The sequence below is a fragment of the Neltuma alba genome, unplaced genomic scaffold, assembly GCF_004799145.2.
Source record: "Neltuma alba isolate B1F8T4 unplaced genomic scaffold, ASM479914v2 tig00010592_pilon, whole genome shotgun sequence".
Taxonomy (NCBI): Eukaryota; Viridiplantae; Streptophyta; class Magnoliopsida; order Fabales; family Fabaceae; genus Neltuma; species Neltuma alba.
The window spans coordinates 706,551-719,564 of NW_021635455.1; the positions used below are offsets into that span (position 1 = coordinate 706,551).

The 13,014-nt window shown below is 38.8% G+C and overlaps 3 protein-coding genes across 4 annotated transcripts; all 3 read right to left on the reverse strand.

The window, feature by feature from the left end:
• Positions 1 to 285: 285 nt before the first annotated feature.
• Positions 286 to 1,353, reverse strand: LOC114757274 (dehydration-responsive element-binding protein 3-like). Its single transcript, XM_028946274.1, has one exon. The coding sequence runs from the start codon at positions 1,220 to 1,222 to the stop codon at positions 524 to 526; it is 699 nt and encodes a 232-aa protein (XP_028802107.1). The 5' UTR covers positions 1,223 to 1,353; the 3' UTR covers positions 286 to 523.
• Positions 1,354 to 4,090: 2,737 nt separating this feature from the next.
• LOC114757275 (uncharacterized) lies at positions 4,091 to 7,395 on the reverse strand. Its single transcript, XM_028946275.1, has 4 exons — positions 7,108 to 7,395; positions 6,602 to 6,715; positions 6,427 to 6,497; positions 4,091 to 4,561 (listed from the first exon to the last, which is right to left on the reverse strand). The coding sequence occupies exons 1-4, from the start codon at positions 7,270 to 7,272 to the stop codon at positions 4,315 to 4,317; spliced, it is 597 nt and encodes a 198-aa protein (XP_028802108.1). The 5' UTR covers positions 7,273 to 7,395; the 3' UTR covers positions 4,091 to 4,314.
• Positions 7,396 to 9,001: 1,606 nt separating this feature from the next.
• LOC114757269 (probable glycosyltransferase At5g03795) lies at positions 9,002 to 12,585 on the reverse strand. 2 transcript variants are annotated; one of them, XM_028946267.1, is made up of 4 exons: positions 11,239 to 12,585; positions 11,029 to 11,147; positions 10,110 to 10,458; positions 9,002 to 9,878 (listed from the first exon to the last, which is right to left on the reverse strand). In XM_028946267.1, the coding sequence occupies exons 1-4, from the start codon at positions 11,932 to 11,934 to the stop codon at positions 9,216 to 9,218; spliced, it is 1,827 nt and encodes a 608-aa protein (XP_028802100.1). In that variant the 5' UTR covers positions 11,935 to 12,585; the 3' UTR covers positions 9,002 to 9,215. The 2 variants fall into 2 exon arrangements, with proteins under 2 accessions (XP_028802100.1, XP_028802099.1); XM_028946266.1 differs by having other exon boundaries at positions 11,029 to 11,159.
• Between the last annotated feature and the right edge of the window lie 429 nt (positions 12,586 to 13,014).

A 13,014-nucleotide genomic window follows, 5' to 3' on the forward strand; every position in this document is an offset into this window, starting at 1 on the left:
ATATATATATAAACGTCGACTAATCAAGGAAACAAATAAATACATAAAATAAAGGAGCTGACGGACAAGCCAAGCAGAGGCAGAGTGTTCGCGCTGAAAGTGAAACCAACGGTCATTCTCACATGCAACCCCTCTCACGGGACCCTGCATTAATCTCCTTTCCTTTCTCTTTCCTTTATTTTAATTTCTTCCTCTGATTTTACCCCTCTCCCCCTCTTTTTGCGTGCTTCTTCACGGAGTTATGATTTCCATGGATGCAAAATTCAGGCTTGTGACACAACAGGGTACGGAATTTGACGGCATTTCCCCCCCTCCTTCATTCGGAAACCATTCATTTACATACGTACTGAGTCCAGACAAAATACACATAAACAAGAGACTAAACACGGAGACCCTAGACTCTAGAGGGTGTGCTGTGTTTTTGCCCCTCCGCTGAAAAAACCACAAGGGCTCAAGCCACAAAATTCAAAAAACAGAGCAAGAGACCATCACGTATATTCACAACAACAAGAACAGGGCACTTCTAGTAATTCCATAGCTGATCCGCTGCATACCGGCCGCAATCCTCCATGCTCTGTAGCCACGGTGGCTCGTACATCCATCCCTCTTCCGGGTCCACGTACACAAACTCCTTCACCAATTCCACCGCGTCGCTGCTCGTTTCCAAGTTTGGAAGCTTTATTATCTCGCTCAGTTCCTCTGACTCAGTACTCAAGTCCATTGCTGACACCAGCGATGACAGTGATGACGAGGACGAAGATGTCGGCAGGTCGAACTTATCCATCTGAGCGGCCTTCGCTGCCGCCGCCTGAACGTCTCGAGGAGCGAGTGAAGCAGGACGAGGAAGCTGGTCGATCAGCTCGGGGAAATTGAGAATAGCAGAGCTGCCTTTAATGCTCAGGGCGGCGACGTCATGTGCTCTGGCTGCCATTTCCGGCGTTGGAAATGTACCGAGCCATATGCGAGATTTCTTGCGAGGCTCGCGAATTTCAGATACCCATTTACCCCAGTTTCGCATGCGGACCCCGCGGTACACTGGGTGCTTGCTGGAGTCTCGAATTCTTTTCACTTTTTTGGATTCTGGGCTCTCAGCTTTAGCTCGCAAAACAGAGTTTTGGAGAGGCAGAGCTGAAGGAGGAGAGTGTGGCGATGTTGGGGAAGATGGGGACGAGCTTGAGTTTGATGTGCTCTCTGTTTCAGAATTCTGGGTTTCTGCAGTCATAGTATGTGTTGAGATGCAAACAGGTTTTGAGGAGAGCAAGAAGAGAAAAGGAGGGTGTCAGCAAGTGAAATGGATGAATTTAGCTTCTTGTTCTGCTTCTTCTTCACTTGGGATTAGCCATACCTTTTTCCCATCACTTCCCAACGAGTGATATAATACTTATAAAGCTTGAAAGAGGACCCACAAGAGAAATGGCCAAAAAGGTCATCCTGCAGCTCTACCAGAGTCTAGGGTCCTTCTTTTTTGCCACGCTTACACTCTTCTCTCCATTCTATCTTTTAACCATCCCCACTTTCACCCACATTACCTCTTTCTCCTCTCGTTTATCCATTCGTTTTTTGTCTCCTTCTTAGCTGTACCCTGCTCTGTTCAGCTCCATGATCAAATTTTCCTCATCATCATCATTCTCCGCTACATCTTAACAAAATCACGGATCTGATAAAGTTATATCAGTGGCAGCTGGGTACGTAGCAAGTGAATTTGACAAAAGGTTGGCATGTAAAACCTCTACCCTATATGTATTCATAGTAGTGGGGGGTCATCGAACATCGAACACGGGTATTCTACTACTGCTCCCAACTCTTGATTTGACTTATCTTTGCTCTGATTACATCACTGGCTATTATCATACAGCTAGCTTTGTCACCATTTGAAATTTGAGGCCCTCAGTTCTTTAAACTCCAACTCCCAACTCCATCTCAGAAGGCCAATATTTAACCATATTCAAGTCATGAACCAGTCCTCGTTCACCCATGTGAATCACCTCATTTTAATCTGTTTCTTCTGCAGAATGCTGCTTCAAATAGTTGATGAAAACCAACTTTTTTTGCCCTTCATTTTTTTGGTCTAGCGAAGGGATTTCACAAATATGTTTCGGTAAACCGGTCAAGAAAAGAATATGGGCTCAACCAATGCATGTGATTGCCTTTGAAAACAAAATAGTAGGAGCCAGCGATGATTTAGGTTTTTGGACCCTTCTTTCATATCTTGCCACTTACAAGTTCTACCAGAACTAGGAATTTATTTCCCACTCCATATGTTTATTTATTGTTTTATTTTTTCTGGTGGTTTCTAGCTAGGACAGAGTAGTTGTTAGCTACTCCATATGTATACGCGCGATTCAGATATTTTTCTTTATTTATTTCTTTCATCTCCCACGCTGAACAGTAGACGAGGAAGAAGAATAAAAAAGTGAGCTTTACTTGAATGAATGAAAGCACGTAATTCTGCCATATATTTTTGGTTCCGTTAAAACGTGTAATTCCTGTAGAGGAGCAAAAAGCCACATGGATAAGGGCCATCACATCTAATGAGGGACAGGAGGCACAGGTGGTTCCAACTTTGGTGCTGCCACGTGGTGTGTAGGAGCAGCGATTTAACTATAATAAATGGACATGCCCCACATCTCAAAGTCATATCTCTGTATCGTATTTACCAAAAGGGGCCCTCTTCCTGTTACGATTGGACACATTGGGAATCCGAGTGGTTTCTGTACCAATTATTTGGGCATGTGTAATGCAAATATAGATAAAATCAGGTCCCAAATGGTGCTCACTCTGGCTTTAATTGCGACGTTCATAGTTTCAAGAAACAGGGAGTGGTGTTTTGTGAATGCATCTTCCACTGGATGAGCTGGTGGGTCCTGATAGATGCGTGTTTGGACTTTGGACCCATTAAGTGACTTGAATATACAGGTGTTGTTACAAAAACGAAATCAAGTTTTATACTATGCCAGGTATTAAGAATCACTGCAAAACCATCGCATTCTTGAGATTGCTTGAATGTGAGCAACCAAGAGACGGTAGGATCTCTTCTTTTCCTCCAGTTCTTTGAAATTGATGTTTTTAATAAAAATAACGTATCATTGTTAGGAATAGAAGAGCATAAAGTAATGGGATGAGTTGGATCAAAAATCATAATTTTTGTAACAAGCCCATAATAGTAATAATCGGACATTCTCAAGTGGAATTTCTATTAACTCCATCCATATATATTATTATCGCACTTTTATGGGGAGTTTAGAAATTTATGACGTTCAGAAATTCAAGTGAATTACTTCCCCGGTACATATCACCATAACGCCAACGCGTCAGCTGCGTTTATCCCTTTTTATGGCCAGTCAATTTGTCGATCCAGTTCCAGCTTTTTACTGCAGAAACTAAACATGCGATGTTATATTCTGGTGCATGTAAAGCTCTTCAAGCCCTCACTGCGGCATGAAAATGCAATATTGTGCAATTTAATTTCAAGTTATGAATCCATCTGTAACAGTACATTCATCTTACAATTGAAGCTGTATCACATGCTGATACGACAGCCAAGTTCCTTTGAATTTATCTTAGGTAATATCAGCTGGGAATTCTGGCATCACCTTACGTGTCTGACAATCCCCATCAGTCATCATGAACACTACCAAACTCTCCCTTGGTAGAGAAATATGAATGGTCACTTCTCCATTCAACTGCTAGAAAACTTCAGTCCCACACAAACATTTAACACGGTATTCTCTTGACAATGCTTGACAAGTATGAAAAACGAGCATTTGAAAATGGATAACATGCTGCGAATTTTCCCTAATTTTAGCCATGCCCAGCTGGGACTTCCCCAGTCACATATCATTTTACTTGACTTGGTTTGTCTGAAAGTGAAAGATGAGCTTTCACCAGACCCCTTCCTCTCAGAAAAGCCAATTCTGGTAGCTGCTGATAAAGTGCATCTCATGTATTCTCATGCATGTAAATCCATTTTTAATAGTATCTCGTCTTCTCTGGCAAAGAGGAAGAAAAGGTATCTCGGCTCGAACTATGGAGTGGAGAGTACCCAATTAAATAAGAGGCTCTATCACTGCTAAAGAATTGGTCAGAGTTGTTGAGGATTAATCAATTGTCCATCTCATGGCACAGAAGTATATAAAAGAGGAATCCAGTATCTGCTTTATTGTTTCAGTGAGTCAAAAACATAAAGAATGTCTTAATCTAACAATTGTTAGGTTGTCTGACAACACTTAATTCTTTTTTTTCCCCCTCAGTTGAGTAGCGAAGACTAATGAAGCAATGCTTCACATAACAGATGGCTTTGTATGGGTTTCCTTCTTACCCTCTTTTCCTTTTAGAACTTAAAATGAAATCGTCGTCGTCATCACTTTCATTGGCAATTCTTTTCTTGGCTTTCAGATCACCATTCTTTGATGCCCGTTGCTGCTTTTGCGAACTCTCAGGTTTACTTGATGGCTTCGACGGCTTAGCGGGAGTTCCCAACCGATTCTCCTTTTGCTTCCTCTGTTTCTTCTCAAATGCTTTCTTCGCTCGTTCCGGAGACAACAGTCCATGTTCCATCAACCTGCAAGTTGAGGTCTATATGCCTTAACTAGTAGTTTTTTGAACAACGAACAATTATTACATTACACAGAGAAGCAATAAACAATAGAAAAAATTGGTATGATCTCCATTACCGTGAGAATCCAGATACTATCCACGTGAAAGGTTCACTATATCGCCTGCATTCAAGTTATGAAACTTTCTTTCTACATGGTGGATCACCATTCTATGTTTCACTGTATATAAAGGTTCGACATTTGAGTCAAATTGATGTCTTCTCCATGGCTGGGGAGCATACAACTCTATAATTAATGATATTCCCCGTCAAGCGGGAACAGGTGTGGCAGAAATACAACCACCACATCTCATAAAGACCAGAGATAGTGCAAGAAACCAAACTAGTAGGACATGAAGTGCAACAGTAAGTGCATCCAGATGTTTTTCCCTCTATAGTTGATCATTTTCCATTTTCATCAAATGCCACATCTTTTGTATATATCAATTTAGAGTAAAATCGATCACAATCCTGTGTCACAAATATTTCTTGCTACGCTGAAGAAGTATTCAGTTTGTGATGGCCTTTGTACAGATGCAAAGCATCGTTACTCAATCTACAGGTGATGAAGGAAAGGAAAATGACCAGAGAAAAAAGTCATTACGTAACCAGATATTATTCACTGCTCTGTAACCAGGAAATAAATCACACTGAGATAAAGACAAATATGCCCTTCTCAGTAGACTAACACTTCTACGCACATGAAAGGAAAGTGTGAGAGCATCTACAAGTTCTTCAGAAGCAGCCAGTGGAGAAGAGGTGTATAACAAGGCTGTTTGTTGTTATCACTGATCTAATACTATAAAACGAGTATTGAAAACCAGGCATTGGATGGAAGTGGGAGACCATATCTGAGGGCACTAGATTAGCAAATTCAACTTTTAATTATAAGCCAGTAAGCTAAAAAGTACAAGCTTAATGATCAGAAATGACAGAAGTTCCTGTGGTTGTCAATGGAGAGCTATGTCTTAGAACCTGAAGAGGTAGTCTCATAGACTATGCATTTATTGGTCAACAGAAAGGCTCCTATCTTGTAGAATTCCTTTGTTTTCACAGAAGCAGCATTTAAAAGAAAATACTAGCATCTAAATACTTACAGAGATGATGGCTGGTCTCATCATCACCATAGCAACGGATGAAAAAATTATAAAGCTAACCAAACTATATGAAATGCCTGATGAAAATATCAAGTATATTAATCCGAGATAAGTGATTCTCCAATGAAAAATTTACTGAAAGGCTTTTCTTTATCTACTAGAAGGTCGGAAGTCAGATATCAGTTAGAAGGAAACGAAACAGCTTTTACAATGATTTTCCCCCCCAGTCCTGTTGGTTAACCAATTAACAGTTAAGAACTTATAAGCTAGTGGCTGTGCTTCATGCCTGATGGTTAAAGAATGAATTTTTTCAAGAAAAAGAAAAGTCCCTTGTAATATCTTCAGATCCAGGAAGATAGACATTCTTGTTTCTTAGTTGAACAGTTAAATGAAGCGGTCACTCCAGACATGTCAATCTTTCCTTGTTCATTGAAAAAAAGTTCAGCCTTTATGAACTTAAGGGCATGCACTGGCAAGTACTTCTAGCCTTCTTTATCATCATAAGGCCATAGGCAAATTTTGCTCTGGTGACTTGATAATTTATGGAGAGGTCCCTCCACAAGCGGCCAATGTTGGGCTCTTTTGTTTAGAGATGCAAAAGCAGAAACTAGCAGCTGTTGTAGTTAAGATCAGGACTCAAGAGTGATGCAATTCTTTTGGAAAAGCAAGAACAGTAATTAAAATGAATGTATAAAAAGTAATTTGTTCAATTAAAACCGAGTATTTGAAACTCACCAAAATTCTGCCATTTCACTTGATGGGATCTGTTTTGACAAGGACTCGTAGAATATCCGCAGGGGTTCTTTCTGCCAACAAGAGCATGAAAAACCACAAAAATGAGCAGGATTGCATCAACATATATAGACATTGAGTTGTAAATCGCAGGAACTGAAGAGGATGGGTAGAGAACCTCTTCGGGAGGATCATGTTTCTGGCCAGGCAAACTGTAGACTTTCTTCTCTCTCACTTTGGTAGTAGCCGTCTTCGTTGTTTTTGATGAAGATGATGTCGTTTTCGATTTAACCTTCACATTATTTTTGGAAAAGATTATTTAGCTCCATCACCATCCTAATTGAATTGAACAAAGTTGAGGAATAAAAAAAAAGAGAGGATTTATGGTGCTAAAGTTCCATTATACAAAAGCAGAAGTTAAATCCCTGTAAGATAGTTCAAATGCAAGTCCTCGTACAAAATCATCGCATATCATTTTCGTAATTAAGAAATTCTCAACCCCACTTTCTCAAGGCGCCCAACACCAAACAGGTTACCATTCATTCTAATTTCCATCAGTCAACTAAAATCAGCTAATCAATTCAGCAGTCCACAAATTCAATCAAACAATACCAACCATAGGGCCGAAAGTATAAACCAAATCAATCTGCAAAACAGAAAAGCTCCGAACTTGAAGAATAATACCTCAGATTTCGTGACAGTGACGGATTTCATCTTTGAATCAGGTTGGTGCCTGCTGGAGCTGTCAATCTTCTTCTTGTTAGAAGAAGAATCGATCTTCCCCTTTGAAGAACCATCTTGGGCACTTGACTTCACCTTCACCGCAGTGCTTTTGGTATCCGTAGCCATACACGCCTTTGTCCTCCCTCTTATCGATATTGTTATAGATCCGACCGACTCTTCGTCTTGCTTGGCCCTCTCATTGAGAAATCTTCATCAGCTATGTCTTTCTCGGCCTGCCTCTCGGGGAATTAATTCCTATTCCGTAAAGTTTAACATAAAAATATCATTTTTCTTTTCCTTTTGTTTACAGTAACGTTTAAAAGTAAAAGCAAAACCACGTCAGAAAGTTTTGCCGGTTAATGTTTGTTTAACTGCCATTTTCTCGAGTGGCGGATAACCCCCACGGTTCTGATATGATGCACCTGTTCGCATAGAATTGGAGCCGGGTGTAGAAAGACATATATGCCTGGTAATAAATCCGAGTTAAGCTTAACAGCATGCATCTGTTGAAGCCTAAATTAGTCTTTGTGTTTTACTTCTACTTTTGTTGGGATTTGTGGCGTAAAGATGAAGGATTGATATTGGACTCTGATAATCGGACGGTGAAAAATGGGAAGAGCAGACATCTTAGGGTGGGGACATTTGCTTCAAAGCTCTTTCTCAATTTTCACGCACTTTCACGTGAACAGTAATCAGAATACGTGTTAGTGATTGGTGCTTACAGCTCACTATTTTAACGGTGTTACCTACTGTCAGTCTGTCACGCAGATTTATGTACTTTTTTGTTTTTTTTTTGTCTGAAAAGTTAAGGGTTCAAACATATTCTTTTTCCGATTGCGAACATTCTCATTTTTTTGGCTGAAAGAAATGAGTTTTTCTTTGCTTGGGAAAGAAAATGTTGGGGAGAAAAAAAGTAAAGAGAAAAGAAAGTGGCCCCATGCATATTTTTCTCTCCATATTTTCTCTTTGTATGCAGAGAGATTTGGAAGAGAAAACAAGATTTTCATAATTGTCCCTCATTTGTCCTCTTTTCTATATTTATTTTCTTTTATTATATTTAAAAAATTATTCACTTTTTATCTTTTATCTTAAAACAATATTTTTATTAAATAATTTAGTTTTAAAATATATAATATGTATATATAAAAACCAAATAACTTGATTTTAAATTACTTGATGATGGTAATGTTAGTATAATTTTTCTCCTGTAATGTTTTATTTAATTTAATTTTAAATATAATGTACTTCAATCAGGATATTTTAGTTATTTAGATGTTTGTTTATTCTTTTTGCTTCTCATTTTTTCTTATCTATTCAAACAAGAGGGATGATAACATCTTTTTTCCAGTTTTCCCTTCACCTTATTTTCTCTTTTCTCATTTTCTTTCCTTCTAACTTTTTTCTCATCCAAACAAAACATAAAAGTGAGATCTTATTAATAGAAAAATTATTATTAAAAAATCTCAGTAAAAAATAAACAGTTTCTGTTGTAAAACTTGTCATTATAAGCTGCTGCTTAGTTATTATTGATTTTTTTTATGAATATGTTTTGGGACCCTATCTCAATTCTCCTTTATTAATATTAATCGTACCAAGTATCATAAAAAGTGTATAATTTATTATTTTATAAAAAAATGTCATAAAAAGCGTATAATGCGTGTACAAATCCTTTTTGCATTCCAAAAAAAAATTCCTCTTATTTTATTTCTCATTACAATAATCAGGTTAATTTGTGGAATAATTGAATGGCGAATCAAACCAAGCGCCCGCTTTTTAATCCAGAGTCAATCCTAAATGCTAATTGATGGTGCACCTAAACCGCTGCAAATCCACAAATCACGGTAGGCTTCGATCGGACGAGAATGGCATGTTTGAAATTTCTGTCAATACAAATTTCCCTTACCTCTCCGTTCAGCTCTAGATTCCAGAATACAAGTTGTACAGAAAGTCATGTATAATTAACCGACCTTTGTGCCATGAAAGCAACAAGAAGCTACATTTTCTCTACTTTCTTCTTTCGTCCGTCAACGCTTATAAAGTCTATGTGCTACAGTTTTCTACAAAGTGATTCAGTGCCTTGTTTGGAAAAGCCTATTATACCAAATAGAGTGAAGAATCATATGAAACAAATCATACCTCACAGGCTCAGCACGCCAGAGGAAATGCTCTTGTACCTGTTTCACCCTCCTGTACATCTCTAAATACCTCTCCTCTGAGATGGACAACAGAATATTCCTCAAATTAGGGATATCTTTCTCAGTCACAATCACAGCAAAAGATTCCCAGTTCAAAACCTCAAAGAATGGCGGCACAAAGTTGTCTGATAAGACAACTGGAACGCATTCATTGATTATAGCCTCTACCACTCGAGGGCTATTAACTTCATGACCCCTTGCACAGATGCAGTATTTGCTGTTCTTCATGAGCTGCAGATAATTGGCGTTGCCCCTCACATGTGGCAATGGACCAGATATTTGCATGTCAGCTTCCTTGTTCTGCCAATACTTCAGCAGAATAGGCCGAAGATAACCATGCATACCGCCTGCAAAGAAAGCCAGGATAGGCCTCTGGGAAGGATGATTTCCTCCTATATTTTTCAGAGGATTCTGAGCTGAGATCACGTATGTTTCTGGGAGAGAAACATCCTTCCCTATCTTGAACCCTACTTCTATGTCCGCATTGCACAGGGCTCTGATGCAATTAAGCATGCGTCCACGTGTCTCTGCAGGAGCCTGAGAAATTATGCTTGTCACTCTCCCACTCAATAACTGGTAAAAACTGCCTAAGAAAATTTCTTGATTGAATATGCATTTCAACTAGTCTACAGTAACCCCTTTGGCTATAACTAGCAGTTTGGAAAGAAGCTAGAAACAATAAAATTGTTCAGCAATAGTAGCTCTGCTCATGTTAAGATCTAATCTATATTGGATGATTATGATTCGCTTTAATGTGAGGAAGCATACCCAATCATGGCAAGCAACAACGAAGTGATCTGTTCCATTTTTTCTATTCCAGAAAGGATGTTTTGCTGCAATCATGTCCACGTAGTTTCTCATGTACTCGATCAAGTTTGAACGCCTATGAGAATTTCGTACATATAGTGTCAACTGTAACAATCTTGAACTGAAAGGTATGTAAAATAAGTGAGCCTTCCCAGGGTCTTGAGTGACAAATTGTTTGTTTGCCTCCATCAGCTTCATGAACCATCCTTCGGAGGCATATATTCCATCCAATAAGTACTCGTGGAAAATTGGTTTATCTCCATCCTGGTAGATGTAAACTTTGAGCATCTTCTCCATTAGTTCGTAGCTCCTGCAGATATGGGCTATATGAAATTCTTTCACGAAAGAATATGAAAAAGAAGATACTCTAATAACAGCATTGAAACTCATTAACAGTAAGGCGTAAGCTTGTATTTCAATTATGGAACTGAATTCTCCTATTATTTGATTCGAGGTGCTCACTCCTTGATCAGTAAGTTGACTTGAACGTGCTATAAAAAATAATCTACCGTGGTTACGTCGCAGTCTGTACTCTGTCGAACCAGTTGTTACCCTAGCCCAAATGCTTCCCACTGGAACAATTAACACACCAAAATAGGTACAGGTCGTGGAAAACATTAGCGGTACGGTTAGACCAGGATAATGGGAGAAATCGGATGTTTTACAAGTCTAAATAACTTAAAACGGAAGTCTTGTTTCTCTGAAGTTCTAACTTGTATATAATCAAATTATTAGATTTAGTTCACTGTTCAGAAATACATGGTTGATAATCAGCGCGTGTAGCAGTAGCTCAAGCAGAATTTAGGCCATCTAACCACATTGCCGTTATTAGGTTCATAGTAAAACTTATGCGATATAAGATGATAAAAGCATATGATACCTTTTGAAAATGGAGGCGTTCCTATAAATAGGTGAGTTAAATCTTGAATCATTCTCGATGATGGGGGCATTTTCAATCTCTAATCTTGCTTGCACTATTTGCTGATCAACACCTGAAGCCTTTCTTGGATTCTAACAAACACCATGAGTTAGAAATCTGATGCATATGTCAATTTACACTTTCTTATTTGACCCATCAAATGTTACATACCACTAGCTTGGATGAAGCATGACTTCGCTGCAGCATTAAGTTCATCTCTGATATTGAAACTACTTCTGAAGGCCGCTTGTTTGAGGTCTTTGCAGTTATGCGGTTATCTTTCCTGGACATTGAACTATTGCCTTGCGAAAAACCCGGCTTGTCATTGTTGTTGGCTTGCTTAGCAGCATCTGATTTCACAGAAGTTGCATTTGAAGGGACAGATATCGTGGGACTTCTTGACTCAGTTTCGGAACCTAATGGTGCTCTGCTGGGGGCAAATGAGGGAGATTCAATCCCTCGTGTAGTGAATTCAATATTGTTTACAGGCGAACTGACACCGTTAGCTGTAAAGTTCTTAGTCTCTGAAGCAAGCCCAGAACCAGGAGCCATAATTGAACCGCCAGCATTTTCAAACCCCGAGCTTCTACCTTCATAGGCCTCAGGAGCAGGACTACTTGCCATGGCTTCAAATGCATTAATAGAGTTAGCATTTGAGCGATTATTGTTGCCTTCTCTTTCAGAGTAACCCAATGACGTTTCCATTTGGGAATTGCTTATCTTGCGGATAGAAGGAATCAGGGACAACATTTTTCCATATGGAAGTTCAGCATACTGAACCACTAAAACCAGAATAGCTGTTACTCCTAATAATGTTAACAACCTTCTTGTTTCACCCTGACAAAGAATTCTAAATCCCCGATCCATTTAACAATTAAAGAAGCAACACCACAGGATGTAAATACTCTAGCTTAATCAATAACGTACAGAAAACTCGTGATCTAACTACAGAATATCTTAGAAAGAGATCAGAACTACAGCAAGATGCGAGTATAAGTCAAAATATATCTTTTGGTTAGTTAGTCCGCACCTCTGCAAGGAATTGAAGCAATCTCGTGAAGATCAACCGACAAAATCGATAGCTGTTTCAATAGGAACGAAGGAGCGGGAAGGTAAAGTAGACCAATGCCTGGGGGTAGGCCCTGTTCCTAAAGAGCTACATTGAGTGACCCAACGAGTGGAAAGGGGAACTGTATTGCAGCCATGGGAATAACGAACGTTTGAGAAATTTCAGGCGAGCTTGCTGGTCACCGTATGCTCACGCAAGTTCTCAACAGGAAATTATTTTCCCTGTTCATGAACTTCGTCAAACTGCTATAGGAAAAGCAGGGCAAAGAATGAACATCAATGGACAGAGGAAATAAAGATGTGTTTACACTTTCCTGAGAAAAAGTCAGGATTGCGATCAAGTTACATCATGCCAAAACGCCAGATGGATAATGGATCTAGGATCAAGAATGATAAAACGCAGTTGATGGATCGTGCTCGTACCTGGGTAATTAAAAAGGAATGAGAAACCCCACACTAACAACGCGCTTCTATCGCCATAGACAGATAGACCATTGACCATCAACCACCGACATAACAATATGGAATAATACATATAATTATGTATAACGGATTTGTTCTGACTTCAGAGAATGTTTTTATTGGCGTCACTGTAATAATTTAGTTAATTAGAGAATATCAAAATTTTTTGGAAGTGTTTTATAATATCCAAATTCAAAACAAGATATTTGGATAAAATTAATATTATAGAAAAATGATCTTATATTAAAGAAGGAAGTGTTTTATCATAACAATGGGAGGAAATATTTTTGTAAAATTTCCTTTTTACTTGACTCGAAAGCTCCACCATTGGCGTTTCAATTTTTTGTTTGACTTTAAAAAGCCCAAATTTTTTATATTTTGAAAAAAATGTCACTTTAACAGATACTAATGTTAAAT

Coding starts and splice junctions, on each gene's coding strand:
- LOC114757269 (XM_028946266.1), bottom strand. CDS start 11,934: ATGGATCGGGGATTTAGAATTCTTTGTCAGGGTGAAACAAGAAGGTTG. Junction 10,459..11,028: donor AACGCCTCCATTTTCAAAAG/GTATCATATGCT, acceptor CCATATCTGCAG/GAGCTACGAACTAATGGAGA. Junction 9,879..10,109: donor TTGTTGCTTGCCATGATTGG/GTATGCTTCCTC, acceptor ATAATTTCTCAG/GCTCCTGCAGAGACACGTGG.
- LOC114757274 (XM_028946274.1), bottom strand. CDS start 1,222: ATGACTGCAGAAACCCAGAATTCTGAAACAGAGAGCACATCAAACTCA.
- LOC114757275 (XM_028946275.1), bottom strand. CDS start 7,272: ATGGCTACGGATACCAAAAGCACTGCGGTGAAGGTGAAGTCAAGTGCC. Junction 6,498..6,601: donor AACATGATCCTCCCGAAGAG/GTTCTCTACCCA, acceptor TCTTGTTGGCAG/AAAGAACCCCTGCGGATATT. Junction 4,562..6,426: donor AGTGAAATGGCAGAATTTTG/GTGAGTTTCAAA, acceptor CTCAACTTGCAG/GTTGATGGAACATGGACTGT.